We start from the raw sequence: 16,818 nt of genomic DNA, 5'->3' as shown, positions 1-16,818 counted from the left end.
CCACCTACTGAGACAGAGCAAATGTTTCCAATGAGCAAGACTGAAATGCTCTTTTCAAATGTTGGCTCATTTAATATGGTTTTATGTTTGAAAAGTTCATCTTACAAGCCAATCTCCTATTTTTTTCAACTTTCTCCCCAAGAATCTCTGATATAATCAAAGATTGTGGTCGGCAGAGACTTGGACTTCTGCAGTCACATTTAGTGACCCTTACTTTATGAAGTAAGGTCCCCTCTTATTTTATGAAGTTAGATGGATGTTCCCGGCCTTATATAGTTGTGTAAGCCAGGGTTCCAGTCCTTATTTTTCCCTCCAGCTGTTAGATTTTGGAGAGGTCACTAAAAATGGAGCTTCAGTTTCTCAACTATAAAATGGGAAATATAATGCTTACCTCATAGAACTCCTGAGATAATTGATGGAATCCTCCTAATCCCGAGAATATGTCTAATTTATTTTATAGTCTTCAACTCCTCCCCTTCTCTTATGTATGTGGGAGCGATCAGTTACCACAAGAAGAAAAAAAGAACCTAGTTCTTAGTTAGAGCCACGGTTCAGCTTGAATATGAAAGATAATAGTAAAAATGATGCCTGTGACCTTACATGCTAGAAGAACGTAAATGGTATGAAATATGAGGTATGATAAAATATAATATGCATCTTTATCAAGAATAGCCAAATTATGAAAAGAGTCCACGTGTCCATCGACTGACAAATGGATAAAGGAGACTTGGTATGTATATACAATGGAATATTATTCAGCCATCAGAAAGGAGGGAATCTTGCCATTTGCAGGGATATGGAGAGAGCTAGAGTGTATCATGTATGCTAAGAAAAATAAGTCAGTCAGAGGAAGGCAAATATCATAAGTGGAATTTAAGAAACAAAACAAATGAACATAGGAGAAGGGAAAAAAAGAGAGAGGGAGGCAAACCATAAGAGACTCTTAGCTATAGAGGACAAACTGAGGGTTGCTGGAGGGGAGGTGGACAGGGAGACGGCTAGATGGGTGATGGGCATTAAGGAGAGCACTTGTGATGAGCACTAAGTGTTGTACATAAGGGATGAATCACTAAACTCTACACCTGAAATCAATATTACACTATATATTAACTAGAATGTAAATTTAAAAATTGATGCAAATTACATATATATATATAAGATGCATCTTTAAGTAATCAAAAAATGATGAGTGATTTTCCTCTTAGCTTTTCAAAACTACTTTTAACAAATAAATGTATGAAATTGCTTAAGGCTTGAACTTAGAAAGAATTCAAACCTGTCATCGAATCTCAGAATAACAGAGATAAGCTCCTATAACAGAAATGTCTACAAATTACACTAATTTTACTATACTAATTGGAGCAAAAGTTCTTGCTCCCAGAGAAATAAGCTCTTCCCAGACCATTCATGTAGGAGCCTACCACTGTCACCATCGCTCAGGGCCAGAGACACCTACCAGAGACCTAGAGACATACATACCTGTGCCTTCCTGCCATGGAGACCCCTGGATCTGCCAGCATCTCTATGTCACAGCATCACTCTCATTTTGAGATGGTTCATGTTAATGATGACAATCTTAGTAACCATTTATTGCAAACACTCCCTCTGTCAGACTCCGATGTACATCCCACATATTTATCCCATTCAGTCTCCATTGCAACTTCATCTGGTAGGTATCAGTATTCCTTTTCTACAGAAGTCACCACTGAGAATCACTGGAGTTATGTGCATTGCTCAAAGTGATACGTTATAAAAGCATTGCAAGACTCAAACTTGGGTGCTGGTTGCCACTTTCTGCATTCTTAAACCCTCCCAGAACTCTATAATTTACAAAGGCCAGTGCTTTGATCTCCATGTATTTTATCTGATTCTCACGACAACTGCCTCTCATGGTTAGCCAGGAGATTTATGTCTTCTACCTAATATTAGTGAAGTGAGTTAGACTCAAGTGAGTAAAGTGATGTTTCTAGTGTTGGCAAAGGCTCAGTGGGACCATCTGGAAGGGGTGGCAGGGCAAGGCCTCTCTCCTAGGGTTTTGGAAGACTCATACTTATAAACCTACCACATCAAAATGGAGAACCAAAGGTATAATTCAAAGTAGTAAATAAACTATGAGTACAACAAATATTTACTGACAGTCTTTTATATACTACAGTGGACTTTTATATACTACAGTGGACTCTCACAGTGGACCTGTGAGAGTGTGATAATAAGACCCTCACCCTCAAACTGTCTGGTTGAGCACTCTGGTATTGTTAGCATTTAATCAAACTGAGATAGTAGCTAGTCCTTTCAGTCAAATGTCCCCTGAGGGAAAAAAGTAAGCTTTCTTACTATGATAAGATATGAAATTATTTTCCACTTCATCCACCCTGCCTTACAAAAATTTTTAAGTATTTCAAGTAAAATGGCACCATCTGAGTGGGAAGTTTCGGCTCATATGGAGGTGGGCTGGCAGCAAGTGGTTGCACTTTTTAGCGTACACACCACAGGAGCATATGGCACTAAAAGAGCAAAGTCTGTAGGCTGTCCTTGCTACACTTGTCAATGTTATAAGCCTGCAAATGATGGTAAGATGTACCAGACAGGATGCAGGGAGCAGGCCAGGAGGAGGCCTAGAGTGCTGAGTCATGAGGAAGGTCATCACTTGGCAACATGGCAGAGGATATCTCCAGGAATAAGAAATGCTCCCCATCACACATTAGCACAAGATGTTCCTACTGTATTTTCTTTACAGAGAATTGAGGGGTGGCTTCTAGATTGGCAGTCATACATGAACAAGGTTGTCTGCTGAGCTCTCCCAGGTTCCTGGGAGAGCCTGGCACTTGCCACAAGAAAAATGAGGCACCAGCAGGAGGAACATTGACCTTGTGACACAGCAGTCTCACATCTTCTTGTCCTTCCCATGTGCCTGCTGTGCTCAGACACTGTGCAGTAGAAGAGCTCATTCTTGAATTATTAGCATCCCCTGCTCCTGAAGTGCATTGCCTGAGTGCTTTTTTATTTTAAATTTAAATGATATTTCTTTAATCAGGAACTCCTTTTTAGCTTTATGATAGCATAATAAATCCATAATCTTGATAAGTAATCACCATATATCTTTAATTACAATTAACTTGTAATAAATTACATGTTTTCCATTTTATTGAATCGTTGCTTTTAGCTCTCATTTGCAATTGTCCCCCATGCTGAAAATACACACACCCTCCCTTCTTTCTAGTTATATTCAAGCTTCTTCCCCTGTCTTCATCATTCATTATTTCAACACATTTTTAAGTCTCTGTCCCATACACAGCAATATCCTGGGCATTGAGGATGACTGAAAAACTCAATATATGGACCATGCCCCTGCGAGATTTCCAACTGACTGGCTCAATTACAACTTGAACCAGAGGAAAAGACAGAAGGGAAGGATCAGCAGTGAAGAGATTGGACACATTTTAAAGAAGACAAAACCCGGACAGGATCTTGCACTTTGAGGAGGACTTGGATTGAGAGGCTTTCACGGCTACAGTAATGAGAGCCTGGCTGGGATGGGGAAAAGTGTGTCAGGTCCCACAGAAGACCTTGAATACCAACAGGCAAAACCATTTTAAGCATCCATTGAGGGAATAGTCTGTACAGATTCTGTTTTAGGAACTTTATCTGGCAAAGTTGTCATGATGATTAAATGAGACAGTCCCACAAAGTACTCAGCACACGAACTGGTACTTGATGACAGCTCATTGGATGCCAGCCCTCAGACTCACTATTGCTGCTGCCAGTATCATTGCTGTTGTTACTACCTGCCACTGTCCTAATAACCTAACCTGTATGACAGTCCCATAAAATACCACTGCCCCTACTTATTCTGAAGAATAAGCAGTCTTAGAGATGATTCTCAGGGGTTCTCAGAGTCCATAGCTAATCAGCAAGGAAATTCAGGATTGTCATTCCAAAGTTTCTTAAGGAAGGAAGAATTTTACTAGAGAAATAATGTGATTCTGTGAATTATTCCGGCAGCTAAAGATTGAAAAACATTCTGATAAGTGTGGTTAAGTATGCGCCATGAGGGTAAAAAACATTGAATATGAGGAAAGGGGGGTATGAATCAAATAATACTAATATAAAACACTAACATGCTGCCGTCAATGAACAAATGCTGTCATGTACATTATAGTGTTACAGTTTTTCACAAACAGTGCCCATTGTTTGGGTGAGGAGCCAGAGTAAAGAGGAATTAAATGGCTTGCCTGAGACCACAAATTAGTGAGACATGAGGGAGTAAAACATGTAGCCATTAAACTACAGCTCCAAAAGAAGGAAACAAACAAACACCCTAGTGGTCATTCTTCTGAAATGACCCTTTTAGTACAGGCCAACAAAATGCACCTGAGGAATCGCTGTTTGGTCTGGTGAAAAAAACTAGTGTGACCAAAAACTCCTGGCCCACAGGAAGCTGGCCACTCACTGTCTCACAGCACTACAGCTGCACTCAGGTCTGAAGACCCTCAACACACCAAGTTCAATGGAAGGAAATTTTTGTGATACCTAGGAAAATGCAGTTCTTTTAAACCAACAGTGGAAGACTAGCATTAACAAGAGACATGCTTTGACACTCTTTTCTCTGTGTTGCCAACAAGCGTGATTTATTCATTTCCCTGGGCATGTTTTCCAGATACAAAGATTTGGATTTTATGTTTTAAATGATCAGAAATGATGTTTTAAATGATGGCTTTACTGATGTGAATTTTCAGAAGAATTTATTTGAAAACATAATGAGTTTGCTTCATTAATTCTCCAGATAACTTTCAGTTCATTTCGATAAAATTAATTTGCTATGTCTTTTTGGACTACTTGCTATTGAAACATTGGTTCCTTACTAAGGGGCAATAGCTTATTAATTTTTAAGGGAAGGAAAGGAAATTCAGTCATTGTTTTTCCAGTGATCTGACTCTGCAATTGAATATATTCACTATATTCACATTCACTATGTGAATCCATAGATTCACACAGCTGTCAAGCCCCTTTAGTTCCCCAGAAATACTCTTCCATATGCAAAGGGCAAAGGTAGAAAGAACAGAAGGACAGAATGTGTCCCTGAGTTCCATGACTGTCACAACCTCAGAGACCATACTGGCAGTGATGTACAGTCAGAATGGTAGACATGCATTGTGCTGCATGGGAGGCAGGCTGTCCATGCAGGGTGGTTGGAGAATGCAATAGCTGGTGCCCAGGACCTCCTTTTCCTCTGTAGGCATGGCCCTGACACCCAGAATGAATATTCTAGTGTATGCAGCTATGCACACAGGGTGAGAGTTTATCATGCCTGATAACACCCAATAGAAAACTACAAATCTCACGTGATTGACTTGTAGTTTCTCAGCCTACAGCTATCTAGATACTTAGAAGTGCACAGATACCTTAAATGATTTTTCCAATTTTATACAGAAAACTGACCAAACTAAGAGAAGCCACAGAATGCTGGCAGAGAGGAGGTAAGATTAAAGATTACCCTTCCATGCTGTCAGAAGGAGATGGCCCCTTCACTGGGCAGAAGGTAACTCTGTAAGCAGAGAGAGTTTAGTTGTCTTGTGAAGTTAAGTTAATACTCAGCAGGAGCTCAGAAAAATGTTCCCCTTGTAATAGAGGATCTCTAAATGCTCACAATACTAACCATTGTTAATCTGAAGGCTTCCTTCACCGCCTTTAGACCAATTCCTTTGGGATCTCTCAATTCATCACATATTCATCATGTGCCATCTGTTTTTCTTGTCTTTCACCTGAATTCTGACCTATGGGGCCAGGGAAGGGGTAAGTGTTTAAACACACACACACAAGCCTTTTATAACATCATCCCCACTTCTAAAATCTATTCTCTTACATGAGTTTTCCTTATCTTAGACATAAGCCAGCATCCTCTCCAAAGAAACAAACAAACATAAATGGGCTGATTTTCTGTAGAGGAATAAATCTTCTGTTAAAAAGAGTTTTGAGCCTATATTACTTTCAGCACTGAAACCTTAGAAGAAAGACTGTCCGGCAGCCATACAATTTTAGGTTTTGGCACTAAAAGCAGAGCCCCCCAGGACAACGATAATTGAGTATGTCAAGAAGTTAATCTGGAGTGAGGAAAGTGCCAACTGCACAGCTCACACAAAGATACTGCTGCTCAAGAGATACAGCTGAATGATTAATGGAGAGGAGCAATCATCTCCCAGCCAGAAATAAATCCCTTCTAAAACTAACTCTAAGACAGGCACCAGGAAAAATTGTAAAGTCTCATAAAGTCAACAGAATCAAGAAGTGATTTTGAAGACTACAATTTTGCCTGGAGTCTGTTAAAGGTTGGGAAATCTATATCTGATGACCAAATAGGGTTTATTTCTCTATAATTCTTTCTTTTTCTGATTTTTTGAGAGGAGGAGAGTGTAGCTGGTTAGTCTCTGGTCTCTGAAACAGATCACAAGGATTCGGATTTCAGCAGCATCACATGTTCCACAGGGAAGAAAATTCTATTTTGCGAATCCATATCACCAGTTGCAATGAAATAAATTCTCTCTTTTAAGAGCTTGTCAAGTAATAAAATTACTTGGAGAAATGCAAGATAGGCATTTTTGAAAATCATTTCTGGAGGGATCTTTACTATGCTTACTTTAAAAGAAATGTTCAACATTTATTCCCAAGAGAGGACTCAGGATAAATGAGAACATATTTTTTTATCAAAGTCTGAGGTAAGATGGATGTCAGATAGGGAGCAGCACCAGGTTAATTATACCACTATGCCTCTGCCTTTTCTTCAATGTCTCTCTAGGTGTAGTCTGGTGATATTATCCAAGATAGGATACAGTGACATTTGAGAGAATATGGAATGTGTGTGTACATACAACTGCCGTGATTGCAATGAGAATCTCCCCAAGAAACGGACACCCTGGATGGAAAAGAGGCAGGCACTGCAGCAGACACTCTGTTTGGGTCACCTCACTTCTTCCCACCTCCTCAATTCAGTGATAGCCACACAGTTTTCTGAGACTGATACAACTTCAACCAGGGGACTCAGACTGACTCAGGGGTGACCAGAGCCTATATATCCTATGTAAGCTAAGATGGTCTCAGCAGAGTGGGACATCTGTCAGTGGCTTGGAGAAGAAATATTCTGCCTCCCAATTTTTGAGCAAGAAAACATATAGCCTTATAGAAAACAACCTGTGTGCCCAGTAACCTTGGGTAGGTTGACTGCCTTTGAAGAAGAAATTTGAGTTCAGGAAATGGAACCATTTCCAGAGTATTTTTGTGGCTCTGTTTATTTTTTCTAAGTCCCTGATAAAGTTGCCACTTTTAGGAAATTTCAACACTGCCCTCTGAACTATAGGGAAACAAAAGTCCACTCTCAGGGCAAGGGTAGCAAAAGATTGATCCCCTAGAGGTCTTTATTGTGGTAGCAATGAATTAATGAAAGCTAATGAGAAAAGAAAAATGCAAAGCTTAAAAGATTGAGGGCTAAGAAATTTTGATTCCTGCTATTTTTGTCCTAATAATTTTTTATTTATACTTACATTTAACTTAAAAGGAAGCATACATTTATAAGAGTATAGTTTTTCTTCAAATTAAACAAAAGAGAACATATATACATACTTATTATGAAAATTGAAACTTGAGAATGTTTTATTAAGGAGAACAGAAGGGGGATAGGAAGTGTTTAGGGCTGAACTATGTCCCTCAGATACATGTGTTCAAGTCCTAACCCCTCAGTACCTCAGAATGTGACTGTATTTGAAGATAGAGCCTTTAAAGAGGTAAAAGGAGATAAAATCTAGGTAAAATGGGGTCGTGAGGGTGAGCCCTAATCCAATATGACTGGTGTCTGTATCAAAGGAGGAGATTAGGGCACAGACATACATAGAAGGAAGACCATGTAAGGACACACGGAGAAAACAGCCATCGAGACAAGCCAAGGAGAGAGGTCTCAGAAGAAACCAACCCTGCCAACACCTTGATCACAGACTTCTAGCCTCCCTGTGAGAAAGTAAGTTCTGTCGTTTAAATCAACAAGTCTGTGGCACTTTGTGATAGCAGTCCTAGCATGCTAATATAGAGGAGAACAGAGGCTTCCCTGAGAAAGAAGTTCTACCTGGGGCCAGAGGCCTGGCCTGCCTCTCCTGATGCCTGACCCCCAGGTTTCAGACTTGCTCAGCCAGCTCCATGGTTGCAACCCAATTCCTTGCAACAAATCTTTTCACATGTGCATCTCCTTCTGGTTCTGCTGTTCTGATTGAATCCTGACTAATACAGAGAATATGCAAAGTGAGGAGAGAAGATCTGAAAAGGCTCTGGAAGATATGATCAATTAAGAAACCCAAGAGGAAGAGGCATCAGTGCTGCAGACAAGAGAAACCCCGAAGATGTGGTAGGAAGTCAAGGAGGGTGCTATCAGAGGAAGCAAGGGGCATAAGATTGGTGGAGCATACCAAATCTCCACAGAAATCAAGGGACAGTCAGCCTAAAACGAGTGGCTGAAACATGATGCTCTGGCTTTGGTAAAGGAGCACCAGGGAGGGAACCCAAGGGCACAGTCTGAGGAATAGAAGATGAGAAATTGAAGAAGCAGGATTATCCCCCCAAGAAGCTTACCTACAGGTAAGGAGGATGAAAAGACATTAGCCAAGGGAACTCAGAAAAATGGAAGGGTGATGGATAATGATCACTTGTAAGACGACAGATGCTGGACTATATCCAGATGCTTATGGGACAAAAGCAGTGGTGAGGTTGCAGATAGCACAGAGGGGAGATAACTAACACAGCAGAGACCTCAGGAGAGCAGGAGGGGATGAGATTCACCTCTCAGGAACAGGGATTTGCCCTGGATACAAAGAAGGAAAGATCTCTGCAGAGACAGTGTGGTATGAGGGAGGGTGGCTGCCAATGCACATATGTAGGAAGAACACTCCCAGCACCTAGACTCTAGTGTCACAGGGAGCTACCATGATGAAACACGGTCAAGAAGATGACATGAGAATTAGCACCCATTAAATTAATTTGGATTTTGTTTGTTGTTTTGGTTTTGGTTTGGTTTGTTGGGAATGGGAAAAGGAATTGGCTCTTTCTGGAAACAGGAGAGAGACAGAAAAACTAGGCAGACTTGGGGTCAGATACACTTGAAGGCAGTGACTTTGCCCAGACAAAGATAAAACGGATTTTATTCACCAGCATTCAGTTCACTGGGTATAGGAACAAGGAATATAAGGCACTGACTTGATCCAGGGTCAAGGTTCAGTAGAAGACAGCCGCAGAGGACAAGAAGTCACGGCAGCTGAGTGTATTGTCAAGAGAGGCTGCGGCGATGGTTTGTGGTATCCAGGCAAGGTAAGAAAAAAGAAAGAAAGTCTGGGAGAAAATAAAGGGCTACCTGGCAAGAAATTATCCACAGGTTTGCAGAAGTGGTATAGTGAACAGCAAACTGACGCACAGGCTCTGTGTCATTTGGGGTCCACAATCAGCATGTGTGACCTTAGTCAGTTTATTTAATCTTACTTTGCCTTCATTTCATCATCTGTTAAATGGGGATGATAATACAACTATGGTTGTGAAGAGTAAATAAAATGATTTCCATGAAGTAGGTAGCTTTACTGGCCTGGCATATATTTAGTGTCCCTAAACTTTTAGTCATGTCTGCTACGGGAGGAAATAGCCATATGCATGGAAGTTGTGGGAGAATGGAAGTTTAAGATGTCATGTCATAGGTGAGACTGCCTGGAGAGATCGGAGATGTGAATGTGGATGGGCATCATAGCATTCCCCGCAGGTGACCTACATGGGAAGAGGTGGAGAGAACACAGGGTTAGGATCTTAAGTGCTGTACCCAGGGGCACACCCAAGGTGTCAGTAGAAGCCAAAGACAGGGATCTATGGCTGAGGTAAGAACTTCCCACCCCAGGACCAAAAACTCCAAAGCCTGGTGAGAAGGGAGGCTGAGTGCTTAGTTATAAGGTTTTCACAATGAAAAGTTCCTATGCCCTAATATTAGGCAGTTATGGTAGTTGGTACATATAAAATGATGAAAACCCTTGAAATGTTAAATATACTCAGAGGATACTGGGCAGCATTTCAGGCATCCAAGATGGGAAAGCTATTTGTAAGACAGGTCTAAAAATAGTCACAGCTTTTTCCACAACCCTAGCTTTCTCCTTGGGTCTGAGCAGGCCATCTTGGACTACATCTGCCCCAACATCCAAGCATCTAAACCCCATCTCTAGAATGATGTCCTAAATGACTGAACCATGGCCCTTTTCAATGAACAGTGTTTTAAAATAGTGTCCTCAAAAGTGGTCCTCCATCTTTTTAAGCAATGTTGCTCAGCCCTCAACATCAATTATAAAAGTTGCATTTGAATTCCGTATTCCCGTTCTGCTCTCAATTCTGGTGTGCAGACACTAGCCACCTCTCTCAAGTCTTCAGTTCCTTCTTCTTCTGAGCAAAATAAACCCACTTCTACTAACCTTCCTTTTGAGGTTTTATTTTTCAACTCTTTGGGCATCTCTCAGTCTTAACCAATACCAAATACTCCTTAATCCTCATAGCTATAGATATAAGGAAACAAATGTTTCAGTACATTGGCATTCCAGGATGATTCCTCACTTTTCATACTTCATTTCCAACCAGTTGGGAGTGAGGTGGGAGGATGAATGATGTTACCTGAACCAGCTAACTTTTTTTGGATTTTTAGCTGAATTTATCTTTTAATAAATTTTGATCCTGGATATCTTTTGGATGCACACACACACACACACACACACACAAGCACATATATAAAATTATATATTGTATATATTATATAAATATATGAACAATTGATAAGAGTACTATATTACTATTTATAATGGTGATTATTCATTATATATAATTACATATAATTGTTATATATTTTTATATTTCATTTTTATTTCTTCATATTCATATTCGCCATTAAAAGTCCTAGTTAATCTATAATTCTGTTTTTGGGCAGCCTGAGTGGCTCAGCAGTTTAGTGCGCTTTCAGCCCAGGGCCTGATCCTGGAGACCCAGGATCGAGTCCCACGTCAGGCTCCCTGCATGGAGCCTGCTTCTCCCTCTGCCTGTGTCTCTGCCTCTCTCTCTTTCTCACTCTTTCTCACTCTCTGTCTCTCATGAATAAATAAATTGAATATTTAAAAAATATATTAAAAATATATACATAATTCTGTTTTCATTCTGACATTTCTACTGTTCCCCATGGAGTTGTCTTTGCACATATTTTAGGATTCTTCATTCCTTTTTATCCTACTTTGTAGGGCTATATAAACAGTTGTTAACAACTAAGAAGCTCTTCTCAAACTCAGAACTTCAGGTGCTCTTTCAAATAACAATAAGATGTATTCATTTTACTCATGCACTTAAATATGATATAAGTAGGAACAGAGTTGTTTCTTTTCTTAGCATCTTCTTTTTGTGTAGCAGTGTTTTATTACAAACTCACAGCCTCTGAACCAAAGATCTCCTAAAACTTTTAATTGTAATTGAGAACACAACTGTCTTCTTTTCTTTTGGTTGCTATAATCTTCTCTCTAATGGAGAGCAGCCCTGAAATTACTAAAGACTTTGGAAAACAATGTGCTTTTAAAATTTTTCCTCCCTCTGTGGCCTTTACTTGTCACAGATAGGATGCCTATAAAATGCAATACACAATCATGGAAACCAAGGCTACCAAGCTGCAAATGCTAATTGTAGATGAAATGAGCTTTATAATGTGTATTTGGAAGCTTAAATGATGGGTTTTAGTTCTGGAGTACAGATGAAGATAAAATTCTCAAACCTGGATAGACAGATGAATGGGCATTTTTTATTATGATGATTTCCCAAGACTCATGCTATAGATAATGTTCTTAAGGTTTATAATAAATAAAGAACTAAACTAAAGCTAGAATTTTTTTAAAGATGTAGTTTTTATTCATCACTTCAATGCCCTTGAAATGAGTGACTTGTGTCCCTTATTTCACAGGAACTCTTCAAAGGAATGTAAACTCCTTATTCACTCTCAAAGGTGTATTTCCAAAGCATTAACTCTCCCAGAAAGTGAAATATTTATATCAAAGAGTATCGAAAGCAAAGTTGAGATTTTTTTCTTTTTTTCTTTTTTTCTTTTTTCTTTTTTCTTTTTTGTTGTTGTTGTTGAAAGAGGCCAAAATAAAAAATCACTTCACCTACCAGAAAATTAGCAGATATGGGTGGGTATTTGGATGTTTATAATAGAAGCTGACTTCAATGTAACACCAAAGAGCAATAAAATAAAATCATCAGTTTCTCTCCATGGAAAATAAGAAGCAAAGCAATTTTTGAAAACCTCCACAATCCACACTTTAGAGGATAAATATTAGATGGCTTATTTTTAAAAAATCACTGAAATTCTAAGTAAATGAGATAACATTTCAGTACTAAAATGGCTCGTGGATGGATACTAACAACCCTAAGGATATATCGGCTTTTGCTTATAAACCGTAACACCAATCTGATGAGTCACAGGAAATTCTGAATTATCTCCAGTGCATTCAATGGGCTTGAATTTTACCTTAAAAAATATTTGCAAAGGACAGAACAAAGTGCTCCGAACTAGTGCGGGCAACCAGGCAAAAAGGCCAGGCAAAGGAACTAGTTTCCTTTCCAGAAGACGCTGACCTTGCTCCACACCCTAATATTTTCCATAACCATAGTTTTCAGTAAGGGGTTTTTTTTGGGGGGTGGGGGGAGGGATGGGAGGGTCATTTAAAGCCTCAAAACTCCCCTGGCTGTTCTATTCGCCCCCGTGCAACCTCAGAGTCCCTCACCCAAAACTCTTCCAGGAATCCTTTACTTCAAAGAGGCCGCCCTCGGGGGCTCTCCGAGGTCCTGCACCGCGGGCAGAGCCCCGCCACCGGGCTGGAGCCCCAACCGCGCGTCCTGGCGCCAGGCGGACCTTCCCTCCCGACCCCAGCCACTGCGGCGCCGGGACCCGCACTCACCGGATGATCACGAACATGACCAGGGAGTTGCCCACCAAGCCCACGACGAACACCACGGAGTAGACAGCCGTGATGATGACGGGGATGGCGGGAGAGATGTGCGCGGACTCGAGCTGCGCGCCCTCGGAGCCGCCGCTGTGGTTGCCTTCCGTCTCGGCCCAGCCGGGCAGCCAGCCGCTGCCGTTGGGGAGCAGGCAGGTGCTCGCGGAGCAGGTGGGGCCCGGCTCCCCGCGAAAGATCTGGACCGGGGACTCCATGGTCCGGCGGCCGCAGGTGCAGGGCGAGCAGAGGCAGAACCTGCGGGGCGGCGAGAGCGAGAGAAGCTGGACCCGGAGAGGCAAACTTGGCGGCACACGGGCCAGCGCCGGGGGCCAGCGGCCCGGGGCGCCGGGACCAGCCTGATGCCCAGCCTGATGCCCAGCCTGATGCCCACCCGGCGCACGTCCCCGGGGGCGGGAAAAGGCGGGCGCCTGGCGCTACCCGCTCGACTAGCACAGCGGACAGCGCTCGCTCCTCTTCCCCGGCTCCTGCAATCCCCTCCAACCCCTTCCTAGGTACGACCCCTCCTCCCGCCCCCGCCCCGTGAAACCGTCCCCAGACTGCTGCTCTGAGCCCCCAGACACGAAGAGCTCTCGAGCAAGGAGCCGTCGCTCCCCAGGGCTGCTCCTAGAAAGTCGAAAGCCCAAAGCCCACCTCCGGCTCCCGGAGACCCGCGCAGCGGTCTCAGCCCTGGAGTCGCGGCGCGCCCGCAGCTCGGCGCCCTGGATGAGGCACCTTCTCAGCCCAGCCCGGTCCCCGCGGCTCAGCGCGGCTCAGCGCGGCTCCCACGGCCCGCGGCGGCTCAGCCAGGCGTGCGCTGCAAGGACTCGGAGCGCGCGGGCTCGGCGGGCGGGGAGCTCCCCGGCGCCCCGCCCCTGCCCGGGCCGCGCCCCCAGCCGAGGCTCCCCGACCACCAACTACCCAGAGCCTCAATCAGCCTCTCCTGGGCGGCCCTAAGACTAGCAGCTGTGCGGATTAGCTTTAGCAGTAAGGGTGTGCCTCCTCAGTGCGATTATGCATCTGGATTATTCATAATAAAGTCTAGAGCTACTGTGGGCATCGTTCTCAAGACATGTCTTCTTTCAAGAGAGGAGAAATTCTGAATGACGCATCCAAATAAAGTGGCAAAACAATCCAATTAGAGTAAGACCGGGCCATCAGATATTAACGATTTAATATACGTAAATAGAATATTTCTGTTCATTCTGTTCCTTTCATTCTTCTCTGAGATGACACACAGACTGGCATCTCAGGTATTATCCGTATTTCGTGGTTATTACCTGCAATGAGTAAGACACTCTCCTTACTCAGGCCTCGGCGCTGGGCCGGGAGTTGACATTGTCTTTCTCTTTTATTAATCCCTGCAAATCCACTTTCCCTTCACTGGGATGCCTTCTTTATAGAGCCCCCAAGAACCTGAACCCTCATGGAGAAGTTCAGTCATCATCATTTCTGTGCATAACTCCACCAGTCCAAGGATATCTGTCAGATTCTGCTGAAATGTCCCCTCAGGCAAAGAGACCCAGGGGATGATGAAGACAAGGAAGGAAGGCCAAAGTTGGCTGTACAGGGGAGCCAGGACTCAGCCACTGAAGGACAGTGGAGAAGTTCCCCTTTCCAGACTGGGTACAGGAATCAGGATGCCTATACAGTCATTCCATTCATCAGTTGACCGCAGAAGAGAGCTTCCACCTTGTTTCAGATATTGTGACTCCCAAAAAGGCATTTGACCACCAGAATCTTACTACAACCTCGAAATACACAGCTCTTCTTGGCAATGTGATTCGAAGAACAACAGGAAAGCTCTTCTTTGCCCCCACAACATCTCTCCAACCCTGGGGCCATTGGTGTTTTGAAAAGTATTATCAGATCTTACATTTTTTTTAGGTTTTGATTGCAGATTTTCTTTAGAAGATAACAAAACATGGGAATGATGGAATCTCCATGTGCCTGAGGGTCCTTCTCTGTTAGGAAGATGGCTGACAAATCTTCTCCAGATAAATCTCCAGTTGTTTGGGAGCTCATTTCCTGCCAAAGGGATCCCAGATTACCACCAAACCAACCCAGGAAGACATTTTGTTTGAAAACTAAGCAGTATCCAACAAAGAAAATAAAAAGAGTATGTTAAAGGAAAATAGCTAGGAAAGAATTATTCATCTATCTTTCTGTCTACTACCTATTTATGATTTCATGCATTGAAAATACATACAACTGTCTCTGTTCAACACACGTTTGAAGGAGTATTTACGATGTCTGTCCTTTTGCACTCACTGTATTGGTTAGTTTTTGTTGTTAAATTTAGTACACAGGTGGCTTATACAGCTGGTAACATTACTGAATTGAGCTCAAACACAGGTGTTTCTGTCTCTTACCATATGCTGATTACACAGAGTGATTTCATATAAGGGAACAATTACAGAGCCACTCTTCCCCGAAGGACAAAACATATATAGAAGGGGTTATTTGGAAAGGACAAAAAAAGAATAGAAAAGGGAGAAGCAGACTCCCTGCTGGATCCCAACGTGGGGCTGGATCCCAGGACCCTAAGATCGTGATCTGAAAGCAGACGCTTAACTGACTGAGCCACCCAGATGCCCAGTTTTAAAGAGGTAAAAAACTTTAAAGAAGCTTCCAAGTTGGTACAAATCCAATAATTCGAACTTTTGACCTCCCTGTACGTCTCATATATATACATGTTATCTGTGTGTAGAGAGGTTTGCAGGGTACTTCTATAATGACAGCAGAATACAGAACTCAGCTTGGGGCTTCTAACCTATAAGATGATGTTCTCATTCTGACCACTGTAAGAAGCCTCTACTTGTTGGGACAGTCTTTTGAAGGTAAAAAATTACTAATTATGATAAAGGCAGTTTTGTTTCATTTGAGTACTCTTATTTTTTTTCTTTTTACCAAACTAATGGCCAAAATAAAGTGAAGCTGAAACAGGCAGAGCATTAAGAAACCTTCAGGCAGTTGTGGTTGCCAGGGGAACCTGGCTTGTGTCTCTGAGCACAGTGAGGAAGTCTGCTTAATGTGGAGTCAGGTTGTCAGGAGTATGAGACTTTATCATAATATTGGAGAAAAGCTTATAAAATAGAGAGGAAAAATAAACTGCTAAAATGTAGTACACTATTATACACTGATATAAAGCACGTTATTAAACACTCACACTTTATCGCTATCTGCCATTCAGCTCAATGCAAACACTATGCTTATAATTACAAGTAAAATACTTTTAAAGCTGAAAATGTGTTTTCAGTGATTCTTATTGCTTAATACTACAAAATGTCTTGGGTAGTAGGTGCTTTGGCATTTCCATTGTATAGACTATGGACTTTACCAGTAAACTGTGATCAGTTGGCTTTTTTGTGGCTCTAAAAACAGACATAAACCTGCAAGGAGTATATAGCTGAAGGCAGCAGTTACATTTGCTTAAGACCCTGAGTGTGGCCAATACAGCCTAAGAAGAGCCAGAATGCCATAGGCTCCAGGTCACTTCACTCATCAGATATTGCTGAATGTCCCCAAATGGCAGGTCAGAAGGCAGGATTCCAGGGAATAACGATAAACAAGACAAAGGCAGTCCTTTCCCAAATAGGTTGTGCAATCTAGTGTGAGAGACAGAATCTAAAATTTTTTTAATTTTATGAGTAATTAAAAATACAGTTAATTGGTAAGTGTTTTATAGGAAATGTGATAAAACAAGGTAGTCAACAACTAATGCAGCAAGTTTATGTGAAGTAAAAAAAAAAAAAAAAAGGAGGGGGTTCCTCTTCTTCAAGACACTATC

The 16,818-nt window shown here is 42.0% G+C and overlaps 1 protein-coding gene across 2 annotated transcripts in view; it reads right to left on the bottom strand.

The window, feature by feature from the left end:
• The window catches only part of OPRK1 (opioid receptor kappa 1), a 30,867-nt gene extending 17,032 nt beyond the window's left edge, over window positions 1-13,835 (bottom strand). The window contains exons 1-2 of one of the 2 annotated variants that reach the window (XM_072804632.1): window positions 13,683-13,835; window positions 12,990-13,286 (exon numbers count right to left, since the gene is read on the bottom strand). In XM_072804632.1, the coding sequence (XP_072660733.1) occupies window positions 12,990-13,246 (257 nt within the window). In that variant the 5' untranslated portion in view covers window positions 13,247-13,286; window positions 13,683-13,835. Of the gene's footprint in view, window positions 1-12,989; window positions 13,433-13,682 lie in introns of those variants that run through there. The other variant, XM_072804633.1, reaches the window with a different exon arrangement.
• Window positions 13,836-16,818: the final 2,983 nt, after the last annotated feature.

This window comes from Canis lupus, chromosome 28, assembly GCF_048164855.1.
Source record: "Canis lupus baileyi chromosome 28, mCanLup2.hap1, whole genome shotgun sequence".
NCBI classification, from domain to species: Eukaryota; Metazoa; Chordata; class Mammalia; order Carnivora; family Canidae; genus Canis; species Canis lupus.
This window is presented reverse-complemented; position numbering and strand designations above follow the sequence as displayed.